General features: G+C 37.8%; 2 protein-coding genes and 1 pseudogene across 3 annotated transcripts; 1 reads left to right on the forward strand and 2 right to left on the reverse strand.

The window, feature by feature from the left end:
- Positions 1-155: 155 nt before the first annotated feature.
- On the forward strand, positions 156-2,243 carry LOC120635185 (protein ANTAGONIST OF LIKE HETEROCHROMATIN PROTEIN 1-like). The gene is made up of 2 exons (XM_039906120.1): positions 156-503; positions 1,317-2,243. The coding sequence occupies exons 1-2, from the start codon at positions 178-180 to the stop codon at positions 2,206-2,208; spliced, it is 1,218 nt and encodes a 405-aa protein (XP_039762054.1). The 5' UTR covers positions 156-177; the 3' UTR covers positions 2,209-2,243.
- LOC120635186 lies at positions 500-2,596 on the reverse strand (annotated as a pseudogene).
- Positions 2,597-4,442: 1,846 nt separating this feature from the next.
- On the reverse strand, positions 4,443-7,882 carry LOC120635243. Of its 2 annotated transcripts, XM_039906201.1 has the most exons (3): positions 7,321-7,882; positions 7,164-7,232; positions 4,443-6,925 (listed from the first exon to the last, which is right to left on the reverse strand). In XM_039906201.1, exons 1-3 carry the CDS (start codon positions 7,370-7,372, stop codon positions 4,947-4,949), a joined length of 2,100 nt encoding a protein of 699 aa, XP_039762135.1. In that variant the 5' UTR covers positions 7,373-7,882; the 3' UTR covers positions 4,443-4,946. The 2 variants fall into 2 exon arrangements, with proteins under 2 accessions (XP_039762135.1, XP_039762136.1); XM_039906202.1 differs by lacking the exon at positions 7,164-7,232.
- Positions 7,883-12,493: the final 4,611 nt, after the last annotated feature.

Below are 12,493 nucleotides of genomic sequence, written 5' to 3' on the forward strand. Positions count from 1 at the left end.
TCCAAAAAATATTTTCAATTCCTCTCTTGTGACGTCTTTCCATCTCGCCATTCGACTAACAGATCGTTCACACATGCGAGTCCGTTTTACTTGTACGTTTTTAACGGATACGTCATAAATTTATGCTCTGTTCACACATAGGCACCGTATAACGTTCAACGGATCCGTCATTACTGGATGCGATGTGTGAACAGAAAACTCGCAGTATACCGCCGCTATTCTACAAGGATGGACGCTGTCGTGTTGTATTGGTACTATCGTCGGAGAAGGAAGATTCGACGTTATTGGCAGCATCCACTTATGGCCCAAAGATCTAGAGAGGGTGCTTACAGTTTACTTATGAGTCAGTTACGAGGTGATGAATCGAAATTTTTCAATTACTTTCGTATGTCAATGTCTACTTTTGATGAACTTCTTAAACTATTGGAAAAGGATTTAAAAAAGCAAGATACTCGTTGGAGGAAAAGTATCTGCCCAGAAGAAAGATTAGCGATATTTTTAAGGTACGTACTTTTATTTTTAAAACTCAGACAGATCTAACGTAGCATCACTGTATACAGATTGTAATGGCGATAGTGCACTATCAGTAGACTGTGGTCTGCTAGCATCACTGTATACAGGTTGTACTGGCGATAGTGCACTATCAGTAGGCTGTGGTCTGCTAAAATAGCCCTGGGATTGATAGTGACTAGCACCAGATGTTTGTGTATAGGCTGACCAGTCATAAGTTGACTGGCCAATTCTTCTATGTTTAATATTTTGTAATAGGTTTAACACCCCTGACTGGAATTCCAAAGTTTGGTCATCATCAAGCAAAGCCAAGGACGGCAAAATACCTTTGAAGAACGATAAATTGCGATCATCCTGCTCAATTTTCTTCGGTTTTATCTGATAGTCAATGTAGGACATCATTTTGGCATCAATTTCATTAAAATTTCTTTTAGCTGGTGCTCTGCGTTTTGGCGGGGGGCTAGATTTTGTTTGTCCTTTTGACTGTCATTGTCAAGTTGTGTCATTGTAGTCACACTGTCATCTTCGTTTGTAGGTTCATTCGATGTCGTGGTGTCATCTTCGGTGTGTTCTTTAGTTTGTTTAGCAGAGACGCTTTCGTGCGTTTCACCAGCAGCAACTACTTTTTTCAAAAACAGCATCTGATTATGGTATTTGTAGGGCTTCGTGTTTGAGACAGCGGAACCAGACGTCTTGCAATTCTTTTTATCTTTTAGTGTTCTCACCCAGGCATCTCTCATCTGTCTCCACTTTTTCATAACAAGTTTTCCTAAAACAAGTAATAAAACAATTAATGTTATTTTCAGGTATGCAGCATCCGGGTGTTCATTTAAAGATCTTCATTACACCTATCGCGTTGGTGTATCGACTGTTAGCAACATTATTAAAGAAGTTTCAAGATGCATATGGAACAATTTAAGTGAAAAATTTATGCGACTTCCTACATCAGTCGACGAATGGGAACAGATAGTAAGTGGATTTAACAAAAAAGCTAATTTTCCCCACTGTCTCGGAGCTGTCGACGGAAAACATATCCGACTTAAAAAACCACTAAATAGCGGTTCACTGTATATCAATTACAAGGATTTTTTTTCCATCATATTATTAGCGATCGTAGACTCCGACTATCGCTTTGTATACGTCAGTGTCGGATCTTATGGAAAAGAATGCGATTCATCAATATTCAAGGAGACAACATTTTGGAAAATGATGCTAGACGGCAGTCTACAAATACCAGCACCATGCCCATTAACAAGAGACTCAGAAACGCGAGTTCCTTATGTGATTATTGGAGACGAAGGTTTCGGATTACACGAAAATTTACTAAGGCCGTTTGGCGGGACGCATCTGGACAAAAATAAGCGAATATTCAACTATCGTTTGACTAGAGCTAGGAGATACGTTGAATGTGCCTTCGGTATCTTAGCTAATAAGTGGAGAATATTCCATCGGCCTCTAGACATCGATAAAACAACAGCTGTATGGATTGTTAAGGCATGTACTATTCTACACAACTTTATAAGGGACAAGGAGGGCTCAAACAGTGATAATAACGTATCTGAAGAATTTAGTTACGAAAACCTACCCCATGAAGTAAGAACACGAGGTGGTAATACTGCTAATTTAGTTCGAACAGAATTCGTGAACTATTTCATGTCCGAAGCTGGATCAGTTCCATGGCAGGATGAAGCTATTTAGAATGTAATTAAATAATAAAACAGACACTTACCGAACTCTTGCCTTTGTCTTTGTTCCATAGCCTCAAAATCCTCCATTAGAATAATGCATATTTCGCGCCAATTTGCAATACTTGCAGTATTGTCTTTGTATTTATCCAGCGTCTTGTCCCAAAGGACTGGCCTATCTTCCACCAAACTAATTAACATTTCCTTGTCTATTAACTTTTCCCACTCCTTGGTTGACATGGTTGATCAGTGATTATAATAATTATTACACACAATGCACGCGCGCGTTCTCTAGGAATGTACAATTGAAAATGTGACAAAACCTGTCGTATCACTCCCCCTCCTACACCCCGCACACAGCGCCCGCCACGCACACAGTATCTATCCGTTAAAATTCTACGTATCCGTATATTTTTACTGTTCCGTCGTCCAGTATTCGATGACAAAACGGAATGTCATTTTTTTACGGAACGATATTGTTTACTGTATACAGAATACTGTGCCATGTGTGAAGTCGCTCATACAACTACATACGCCATCGACGAAAAAAAAACGTACACGATAAAACGGAACAGTAAAACGGAGACATGTGTGAACCGGCCGTAAATTGTGCAGTTCGTAATTCTTTCAATAACATTAATTATTAATTAAATAAGTATAAATTGTGGACAAACTAACTCGCCCATCTTCAGTAATTGCGTCGATGTTTTGTGATTCCCTATAAACGTTTCCCTCCCTAAAGGCAAAACGTCCCTTTTCCATTGCGCATCGGATGGTGGTGACGCCATTTTTACTTTCGGGGAATCATCACCATAAAATGGTATTTTCTTTGTAAATTTAGTGGACTGTATATTTTAGGGTTTGCTGGATTCTTTTCCCCTTTTTAATGTTAAACTATGGCTTTAAGGATATAAAACAAGGGATAACTAGGGTTGGACAGAAAAGTATTTGCACGTGGACTTACAGTTCTTCGTAATGCAGTTTTCCCTTGATTTCTCGTCACTTCACAAGGTTTCACAAGTTATCACTAAACACTAAAGCAATGATGTAGGTTTAAATACTATTAATCGTCCAGTATAAGGATCTTTGGCCGGCCGACCATGTGGTTTTATTGAGTGGATGAGCGTAAGATTGACGTGCGTTTGCCGCGGATATAGGTGTGCAACTAATTGGCGGCGTGATGCGGGCAGATAAGGATGCGGAAATATAAAAAATGGAGGATGGAAATCCACCACAATTACTTCGACCACAGATTAATGAGAATTTATCAAATATCCCCCCGGACATGAAGGAACCCTTCATAAAACGGATATAAACATAATTGCAACTTATAATACGACCTAATATTGTAAGTATACTATACAAGAGTAATGCGTAAAGAGAAATAAAATAAATTAACTAAAGCATAATAAGATTAAATGAGAACTAGTGGTAAAATTATTGAGTTGGCAGCGGACATAACTTAACGATAGGCCGGATATAAGTCCCGTTCTTAGTTTTTATTTGAACTACGCGGACAACTCCATCTTTGCCAGGTAGCACCTTAGTAATGACCCCAAGTGGCCACTGTAAGGGCGGCGCGTTTTGTACAATAACTATCACAACAGTCCCTATTGTAAGCGGATTCGTGGGAGTGTTCCACTTTTGACGCACTTGCAAATTGTGCAGATATTCCGTTCTGAATCTCTTCCAGAATGACTGAACCAGAGAATCCAATAAAGAAAATCTAGACAAAAGACCAGCGCGTTCTCCAGTTACGTCTGGAGCTGGAATGAATTCCAAAGGTACGGTTGAAAGAAAATGCGAAGGCGTTAGCGCGGAGGGTTCAGAGGGATCTGAACTTAAAACATACAGAGGTCGACTGTTAAGTACAGCCTCAATTTCATTAAGCATTTCCGCGTATGTCAGAATTTGTTTGCCGATTACGCGAAAAAGTAGAGTTTTAACACTTTTAATATTACTCTTCCAGACTCCTCCAAAATGGCTTGCAGTTGGTGCATTAAGTTTCCAATCTATACGATATTTAGCTAATTTGGAACTAAAGTCCTTATAATAATCTTCTGACTTTAAAAAGGTATGTAACTCATTGAAATAAGCCTTGGATGAAACGAAATTGGTCCCTTGGTCTGAGTACAGGACTTCGCAATTTCCTCTCCTGGCCTGGAATCTTTTAAAACAATTTAAGAAGGCGGCGGAACTCAGATCAGAGGCTAGCTCTATATGAACCGCCTTTGTAACCAAACAAACAAATGAGGCCACCAGAACCAGAGTGACCCAAACACAAGCTACTATTATGTGGATATGTGCCAAAATAGTTAAGGTGAAATTTTAAGTAGATGTAATTAAAAAAAAAATCATAGACACTGTATTCAAAATTTGTAAAATATGATATTAGTTATTGATAAAATTTAGATGAACTGTAAAAATAATCAGTATTTTTGTTATTTGTAATTTTTTTTGCAGATAGGCCACTATGGCACTTAGCATTGACAATATATTTATAAACAGTGTATAAATAATAGGCCAATATGTATGAACCTTATCACCTTTTTTATTAATTTAAATGCAAATTGTCATTTTTCAACTTAAATACTACAAATTAAACTCAGAACTAGCTCCTTTATTACTGTGTAATTTTTATTAAACTTTAGATTTATCTTAAACTCATATATTATTAATTTATTATAGTTTTTATTTCAACTTAAGACTATCTTAGGCATAACATGACAAAGTATTAAATTAGCCAGTCAGTTAATCAGTCGAAGAATCACTAATTGCACCATCTAGTTCATTCCCCGCATTGGAGGAGACTTTGAGTTGTTCATAGAAAGGGTGATAGATAGGTGGAACATATTCCAAAAGGCATAGAAGGTCTTTTTTTTTCTCATGGCTGATTTTTCTTCCCTCTGGAAATAAAATCTCGAGTTCAAAGTTTGACGTATCTTTGGATGACCTCTTGCTGAAATTAACCTCTGCGAAAAGAACTTCTGGCTCGTTGGAATATTTGAAGAACATCGAGAATGGATGGCTTTTATTGTACAAAAGCCACTGTATTTTAAGCCATTCAACTTTACTTCGATCAACGCCGATCTTCCTGTTTGTGATATTAGTTTCCAAGGCTTTGGTGGATATAAAGTCATCTCCTTTCATTTCCACAATTTTGAAAGGTTTCTTTTTTCTTGCTGCTAATATCACATTGTTCCAATGTTCGGGAACGTATATGTCTGGGAAATACTTCTTTTGTTTTTCCACCAAGCCAAAAGCCCGGTCGCAAGATGAAAAAGAATGTCCGCTGACCGTAAATTTGTGGTCTATATTTTCCACTGTAAATTGAGGACTAGAAACAATATGCATACATAACGCTGCAACTTTTATGTTGCGGTTTTGCCCGCCACACTGGTCAGAGTACATGATTAGCCTCTTTGTGTGTACATGTTCTCTGATAAATTTTAGGAGGCATGAACCTATTTCTTGTGGTCCCCTGGATGCTGTCGATTCATCCCAGACATACATAAACATTTCGTCTGTACCAGCATTATGAATGCCTAAACAGTAGGTCCACAACTGACGCTTGTAGTAGCAAATACCAGTTGAAATTACTGGTGTTGGGAGAGTCTTCATTAAGTCAAAGATTATAACGGTAGTATCGTTATCCTGCTTCGCATTTTGCATGTCAAGTTTTAAATTTTTCATCGCAGATTCTGCTTTTCGCAAATGAAGTTCTTTGGCGATAGTAAGCTCATTTTTTTTAGAAAGCTCGTTGTTATCGCAAGCGTCAATTTTTACTTTGAAATTGTCACATCGCTTACATGAGTCAGTTACTGGAGCATGAAATGTGAGGTTGAAATTTTCATTAAATATTTTTTCGAATATGTATTTTGAAACTGGTCCTGCAACCTTACTTTTGTATTCAGAGTACATTATTGACAAATTTAAGTGAGGAGGCAAGTACTGTCTCGATTCACTTTTGTGTCTTGTGTAGTGAGAATCATATTTCGGAAAAGTATTGATGAAATCCTTTACTTCGTTTACTTTTGTTTCTGGAGTTTTATTCGACGGAATGTGCCGGCCTCTTTTATCAATGGGAGCGGGATCGCCAAGAGGCTTATTTTTCAGAACCCTTGTAAGGCGTCCGTCCGATACTTTAAAAACTTGCTTAAAAAATGACTTACACACACGAATATGTTTTCCATTCGCCTCTGGTAAGTGATACAATCGAGAAAATTCCTTGGGCTTCGATGTGACGTTTCCAGCTACCCGATCCGATGTGGTATCTCTAACTCTCACATAAGACCTTGCTTTTATCACGACATGTATGAGTGAATATAGGTATGCACTTTGCAAATCAAAATTTGCTAGGGCATAAAACTTTGAAAAAAGTTGTTTTTGTCTGTCATGTACAATTTTGTCATGGCATTTTTGATTACAGGTGCATTGAAGACCTGTATCTATTTGTTTAGCAGGAATGAGAACGCCTTTTGTATTTACGTATGCCTCACCTCTAGCTCGTTTATTTTTTCTCACATTCTTTTTCCATAAACTTTCTTTGCGCATACGCTTCCTTGTATCTTTGTTTGTTGAAAAAGATGGCTGACCCTCTTCATTGTTTTCAGTAGACGAGTCCCCAAGAATGTCTTGTAAACTCCTCGATGAGCTCCTGCTACGTTGTTCTGGGACATACTCAGAACCCGAATCCTCATAGGGCTCCACCGGACTCAATCCAAATATATCTGCAAAAATAAAATTATTAACTAATTATTATAGCGTAAATTAATAGCTAAAATATATAAAAATCAGAAAAGTAAGTAACAACCTACATACATGACGAAAACTTAACATTAAAACTTCTCATAAGCACCCTCAATTTTTTTCAAAAGATCTATCCAAGAACGCCTCCTTCAATAGTCTAATACGCGAAAAAAAAATCCCACATTGTTTTATTACGGAACTCTAAAAACGTAAGCTTACCACGTAAGTCACCTTCAATGTTGTCAGTAGCTTCATTCTCAGTTGCACTCATTGTAGCTTCTGCTGGGTCTGGCCCAAACAAAAATAGTCAATGAAAATACAGTAACAAATTAAATAATAACCTAACGAAAACTCAACATTTAAAACTAAGAATTACCTAGTATGTCATCCTCAATGTTTTCAGCAGCTTCATTCTCAGTTTCAATCATTGTAGCTCCTGCTAGATCTGTTCGAAACAAAAATAGTAAAAATTAAGTTAATTTGTAGGTTACAATTTATTGACATCGAAAAAACAAGAAAATATCTGACTAATAACAGGTATTCTTACCTCTTAAGCTTATTGCTGTACCGCCAACACCTTTCCGCACGTTCACGTAGATTAATAACTAATCTATACACACTTATTGCGTAAAAACACCAGTTTTGTACCCACAACACCAAAAATGTTTACACGTAAGTACCAAAGACCAGAGTGGCCCATGTCACATGAGCCGTAATGGCGGCAGATACTATAGTGACTCAAGTGATCTGGGCCACTATGCTCTATTAATATTCATTTAAGAATCAAAATGCCAGAACAATTTTTTTAACGCCATCTATGATTGTTTACTGAAATTACCTTTGAGCCACTCTGGCTATGAACTTAAGGGTTTGAAAAGGAGCATTGCCGTGGTCAACTAATATATCACAAATTGTGGTTTGGGCCGCTCTGGTTCTGGTGGCCTCAAATAGGCATATATATGCCTTCTGACTACGTATGCCGCGTTTCCTAGTCAATGTGATATAGAGAGGTCCAGCGTAATCTACACCTGTGTGTAGGAATGCCTTACTTTTCTCTATCCTACACTTAGGAAGGTCAGACATAAGTGGAAATGTAGGCTTAGGATTATGCCTAAAACATGCATTGCACTTATGTATGCGTTGACGTACCACACAACGAGCGGATAATATCCAATATTTTTGTCTCAATATAGACAGAAGCAATTGAGGGCCAGCGTGTGAATGATTACGATGATAGTGATCAATTAACAGATCTATTATGTGTCCCTTCTTGGGTAATAAAATTGGGTGTTTATGCGAGTAATCTAACGACGAGTAAGCAAGACGTCCACCCACCCGAAGAATGTCCTCAGAAACAAAAGGAAATAATTTTCGTAATTTTGACGAACATGGTTTATTATTTTTAATGTTGTCAATATCAGTCTGAGAGACTGAGCGTTGTACTGTGCGAATTATCAGTAATTCAGCTGCATTGATATCTTCAGCTGTAATAATATCTCTGCGCGGAAGTTTTTTCATGAATCTGAGTACATAAATCGTGGCGTGAAGAAATTTAGTCCAAGAAGAACATTTAGATCCAAGCTTTATAATTGTATATTCATCGTGCGATATTATTAAGTGCGTTGTAGTTTTCTCCTCAGGTAATGAAGAAACCTGATGAGAGGAAAACTTTGTTATGGGCCACTCTTCTGAAGATAAAGACAACCATGGGGGACCCTTAAACCAAAGGTCGTGTTTTGAAAACTGTGTGGGCATAAGGCCACGAGACACACAGTCCGCGGGGTTTTGAACACCAGGTATGTGATAAAAGTTCACCTTAATTGATGTCAATAGCGTATGAATTTGAGAGATGCGGTTAGCCACATATGTATTAAACCTGTGTGGCGAAGAGAGTGCCCAACAAAGGGCGACTTCTGAATCAGAAAACGCGAGTACTTCCTTTATTTTGATGCGGGTTGACAATATATTATATACTGAATTTACAAGTCGAGCAAGCAATACTATTCCATTTAACTCTAACCTAGCTAGCGTGACCGTTGGTTTTACCGGTGCTACACGGGATTTAGAGCAAATAAGTGTAATTATAGGCCTTTGATTTCTGTTTTTAACGTATAAGTATAAAACAGAGCCAAATGCTCGCTCACTAGCGTCAGAGAATGCGAGAAGATAAATTTCAGAAGTGTCTTCTATTCCAACATGACGAGGATACTTAAGATTCTGAATAATAGGCAGTTCAATTATATAATTTTGCCATCTTTCATATATGTGTTGAGGGGGACACTCGTCCCATCCTATTTTTAGAAGCCATAACTCCTTTATGAGTAATTTAGCGAATAAAATGACTGGACCAACAAGACCTAGAACGTCATAAAGACGCGCGGTAGCTGAAAGTATAGCTCTTTTGGTACAATCACTTTGCGGTTGCGAAACTCTAAAAATAAATTCATCAGATGCGGGAAGCCAATGAAGACCAAGAATCTTAAAGGAGTCATCAGTGTCAAGAGAGATCGACTCAGATTGGCGGTGAAATGAAGGAATGTGTCCGAGCAATTCAGTCGAATTGCTGGTCCATTTCACTAAGTCAAATCCACCAGCCTTAAACAGTTGTATCAACTCTTGAGCTATCTTTACCGCTTCATCTAGAGATGAGGCGGAAGAAGCTAGGTCGTCCATGTAGACGTCTCTCTCAACAACTGATGCAGCGAGAGGCCATTGCTGGCGCTCGTCACTAGCCAGCTGGCGCAGTGTGCGTAATGCCAAAAAGGGCGATGAGCGGAGACCAAAAGTCACTCGAGTAAATTCATACATTTCAAGTGGGTCCTTTGGTGAAGATCGATAAATAATGCGTTGATATTTGCGGTGCGGAGAATTGACATATATAGACAAATACATTTGGCGGACGTCAGCAAAAAATGCGATGCGGAAAATGCGGACATTCAAAAGAATGTTAAATATGTCTGCTTGCAAATTGCAACCAGTATACAAAATATCATTTAAAGATAATTTCCTATTTGCGGAGGGTTCTTCTATTTTAAGAAGAGAATAATCAGTGGGACAAGAACCATCTAGTACGATTCGTACCTTGGTACTCTTGTCTTCGCGTATCACTGGATGATGCGCTAAGATATAACCTGGTGAAGCAGGTTCATCAGGTGGTAAGCGTGTGAGGATACCCTTATCAAGGTAATCCTTAATAACTTCATTATATCTAATATGAAGTTCGGGATCTCTAATGAATCGTTTTTCCAGATTGAGAAAACGCTTCTTTGCGGTAAAATACGAATCACCTAATAAATTAGGATCTTCTTTAAAGGGAAGATCTACCGAATATGCTCCGTCCTGTTGGCGTACAGTGGAAGCCGTATATATGTCCTCACACCTTTGTTCATCAGGACTTAAGAATTTGCGGGAAGGAGGCTCTTCTATTGTCCAAAATCTCTCTAACATTTTATCTAAAGGTTCACTCGTGAAAAAACACAAAGCGCGGGAATTATTAGGTTTAGATAAAATAGGTGCATCGCCCATAATTATATAACCCAAAGAGGTTTCAAATGCGGAAGGCATATTTTCATAACCATTTATTTTATCAGCCATTGCTATTTTGCGATACACATTTACCCCTAGTAATATATCAATTGGACCAGGTTCTGCGAAATCATCATCAGCCAGAGGTAAATTTTTAATAAGACCATCAATGGCTGTGATGTCTACATGAGAGTCAGGCAGTTGAGAAGTGATTCGCTCAACTACAAGAGGGCGTATTGAGTATTCATTCGCGTCATTAAAACGAGATTTAAACGTAAATTCTGAAACACCAATTATTTTTTGCGATACTCCGCCGATGCCTTGAACTTCAGAAAAACGACTCTGAAAGCTAATAGGTAGCGAATATTTTTCACAGCAACTGATTGAAACGTAATCTCTTTGCGATGCGGGATCCACTAGGCATCTTATAAGATGTGCACAATTATTTTTGTCATACACTCTTATTTTCGCAGTACCTAACAAAGTGGTTGTTGTGACGCGTTCTAAACAATCATATGATACGTTACATACCAAAGTGGTATTCGTGGTCTGAGATATAAAATTATTTTTATTTAGTGTATTTTCACTAGAGGAGCTTGTCGAAGGTGCCTCAGTAATAACTGATGACACGCGAGGCGAATTAATTGCGTTAGGAGATGAGGGCGGTTTACCTATGTTAGATTTGGACGTTTTAGGTAATAAATCTTTAGCGTTGTAATTATTGCGTTCAAAATGCAATTCAGTATGATGTGATGCCGATGAGCACTTTTTACAGTTTCGCTGAGAAGAGCAGTTTAAAGTTTTATGATGAGTCGACAAACATCGGTTACAAAAGTTATTATTTTTTACATGTAAATGCCGCTCATGCGGAGACAACTTCATAAATGCAGGGCAAGAATAAAGATGTGTGTGTTGACCAATTTTTCACAAACTGCAAGCTGCACTATTTAAAGTATTTACAGTTTCTGTACTTACAAAACTTTTGGTAGAAGGCTTCGGAATCGAATTCCCCTTATATCTATTTTGAGGTAATTCTAATCCTTTATTAAGAGAGCGCGACATTACTTTATTCTGTTCCTTCACAAATTCTATAAGACTCCTATAGGTAGGAATTTGTTTTTTGCGATTTATTATCTCAAACATTTTAACTGTATCAGCATCTAATTTAAGCGTGGCTAAGTGAAAGAATATAAAATCAGTAAGATCGATTTTTAATTGTTTGAGAGCTTCTACTGAAGAATTAAATGTATTTATAAAGCTATCTAATGAATTAGCATTAGTACTAGCAAGCGGTTTAAATTGCAATAATTGGTTTAAATAAGCGCAGGCTAACGAACGCGGATCGTCGTATTTTTGTATTAACGCCTCCCAAATAATAGGATAATTTTCTGCGGTGGCTGGCAATCCTGCACATACAGATGCGGCTTTCCCTTTTAACCTACCAACTAAATAAAATACCTTTTCATTATTGGTTAAGTTAGGATTATCATGTATCATGTATCATGTTTTTAAACTGCTGGTAGAACAAAGGAAATTTAGTTAACTGACCGTCAAACTCCATTAAGTCTATAGGCGGAAGATGGGATTTTAATTTAGGAAAACTAGAGATAGGACGTGCGCTGTCATTCTCTGAACTCGTATTAACAACATTAGAGTGACGCTCCATTATTTGTTTGACATAGCAAAACATTTCTTCAAATGAAGTCCACGATTGGTAATTAATCATAGCCTTTGGATTCAACATCAACTGCGCCTCATTGAATAAATCTAAATTTAACTCAAACTCTTTGCGTAAAGTGTCTATGTTTGAAGCCTGAGACAATAAAGAAGGCAGCTTACTGCTGTCCGATTCGACTTGAATAGCGGTGTCAAACATTCTATGCATACGAGCAAATATAACGTCCCGTTTGCCTTCCAACAACCGTAACTTACATTCTTCCTTGCTATATGGACTTTGTGAAGAAACCGACTCTGGTTTATTCATTTTGAAGGAGTAAACCGAATTATAAAAATAAAAATATAAT

The sequence above is a fragment of the Pararge aegeria genome, chromosome 26 (assembly GCF_905163445.1).
Source record: "Pararge aegeria chromosome 26, ilParAegt1.1, whole genome shotgun sequence".
In the NCBI taxonomy this organism is placed as follows: Eukaryota; Metazoa; Arthropoda; class Insecta; order Lepidoptera; family Nymphalidae; genus Pararge; species Pararge aegeria.

Excerpts from the sequence above, each read along its gene's own strand:
- LOC120635185 (XM_039906120.1), top strand. The coding sequence starts at position 178 with ATGCGATGTGTGAACAGAAAACTCGCAGTATACCGCCGCTATTCTACA. Across the intron at positions 504-1,316 it reads AGATTAGCGATATTTTTAAG|GTATGCAGCATCCGGGTGTT; the intron begins GTACGTACTTTT and ends TGTTATTTTCAG.
- LOC120635243 (XM_039906201.1), bottom strand. The coding sequence starts at position 7,372 with ATGATTGAAACTGAGAATGAAGCTGCTGAAAACATTGAGGATGACATA. Across the intron at positions 7,233-7,320 it reads CATTGAGGATGACATACTAG|ACCCAGCAGAAGCTACAATG; the intron begins GTAATTCTTAGT and ends TGTTTGGGCCAG. Across the intron at positions 6,926-7,163 it reads CATTGAAGGTGACTTACGTG|ATATATTTGGATTGAGTCCG; the intron begins GTAAGCTTACGT and ends TTATTTTTGCAG.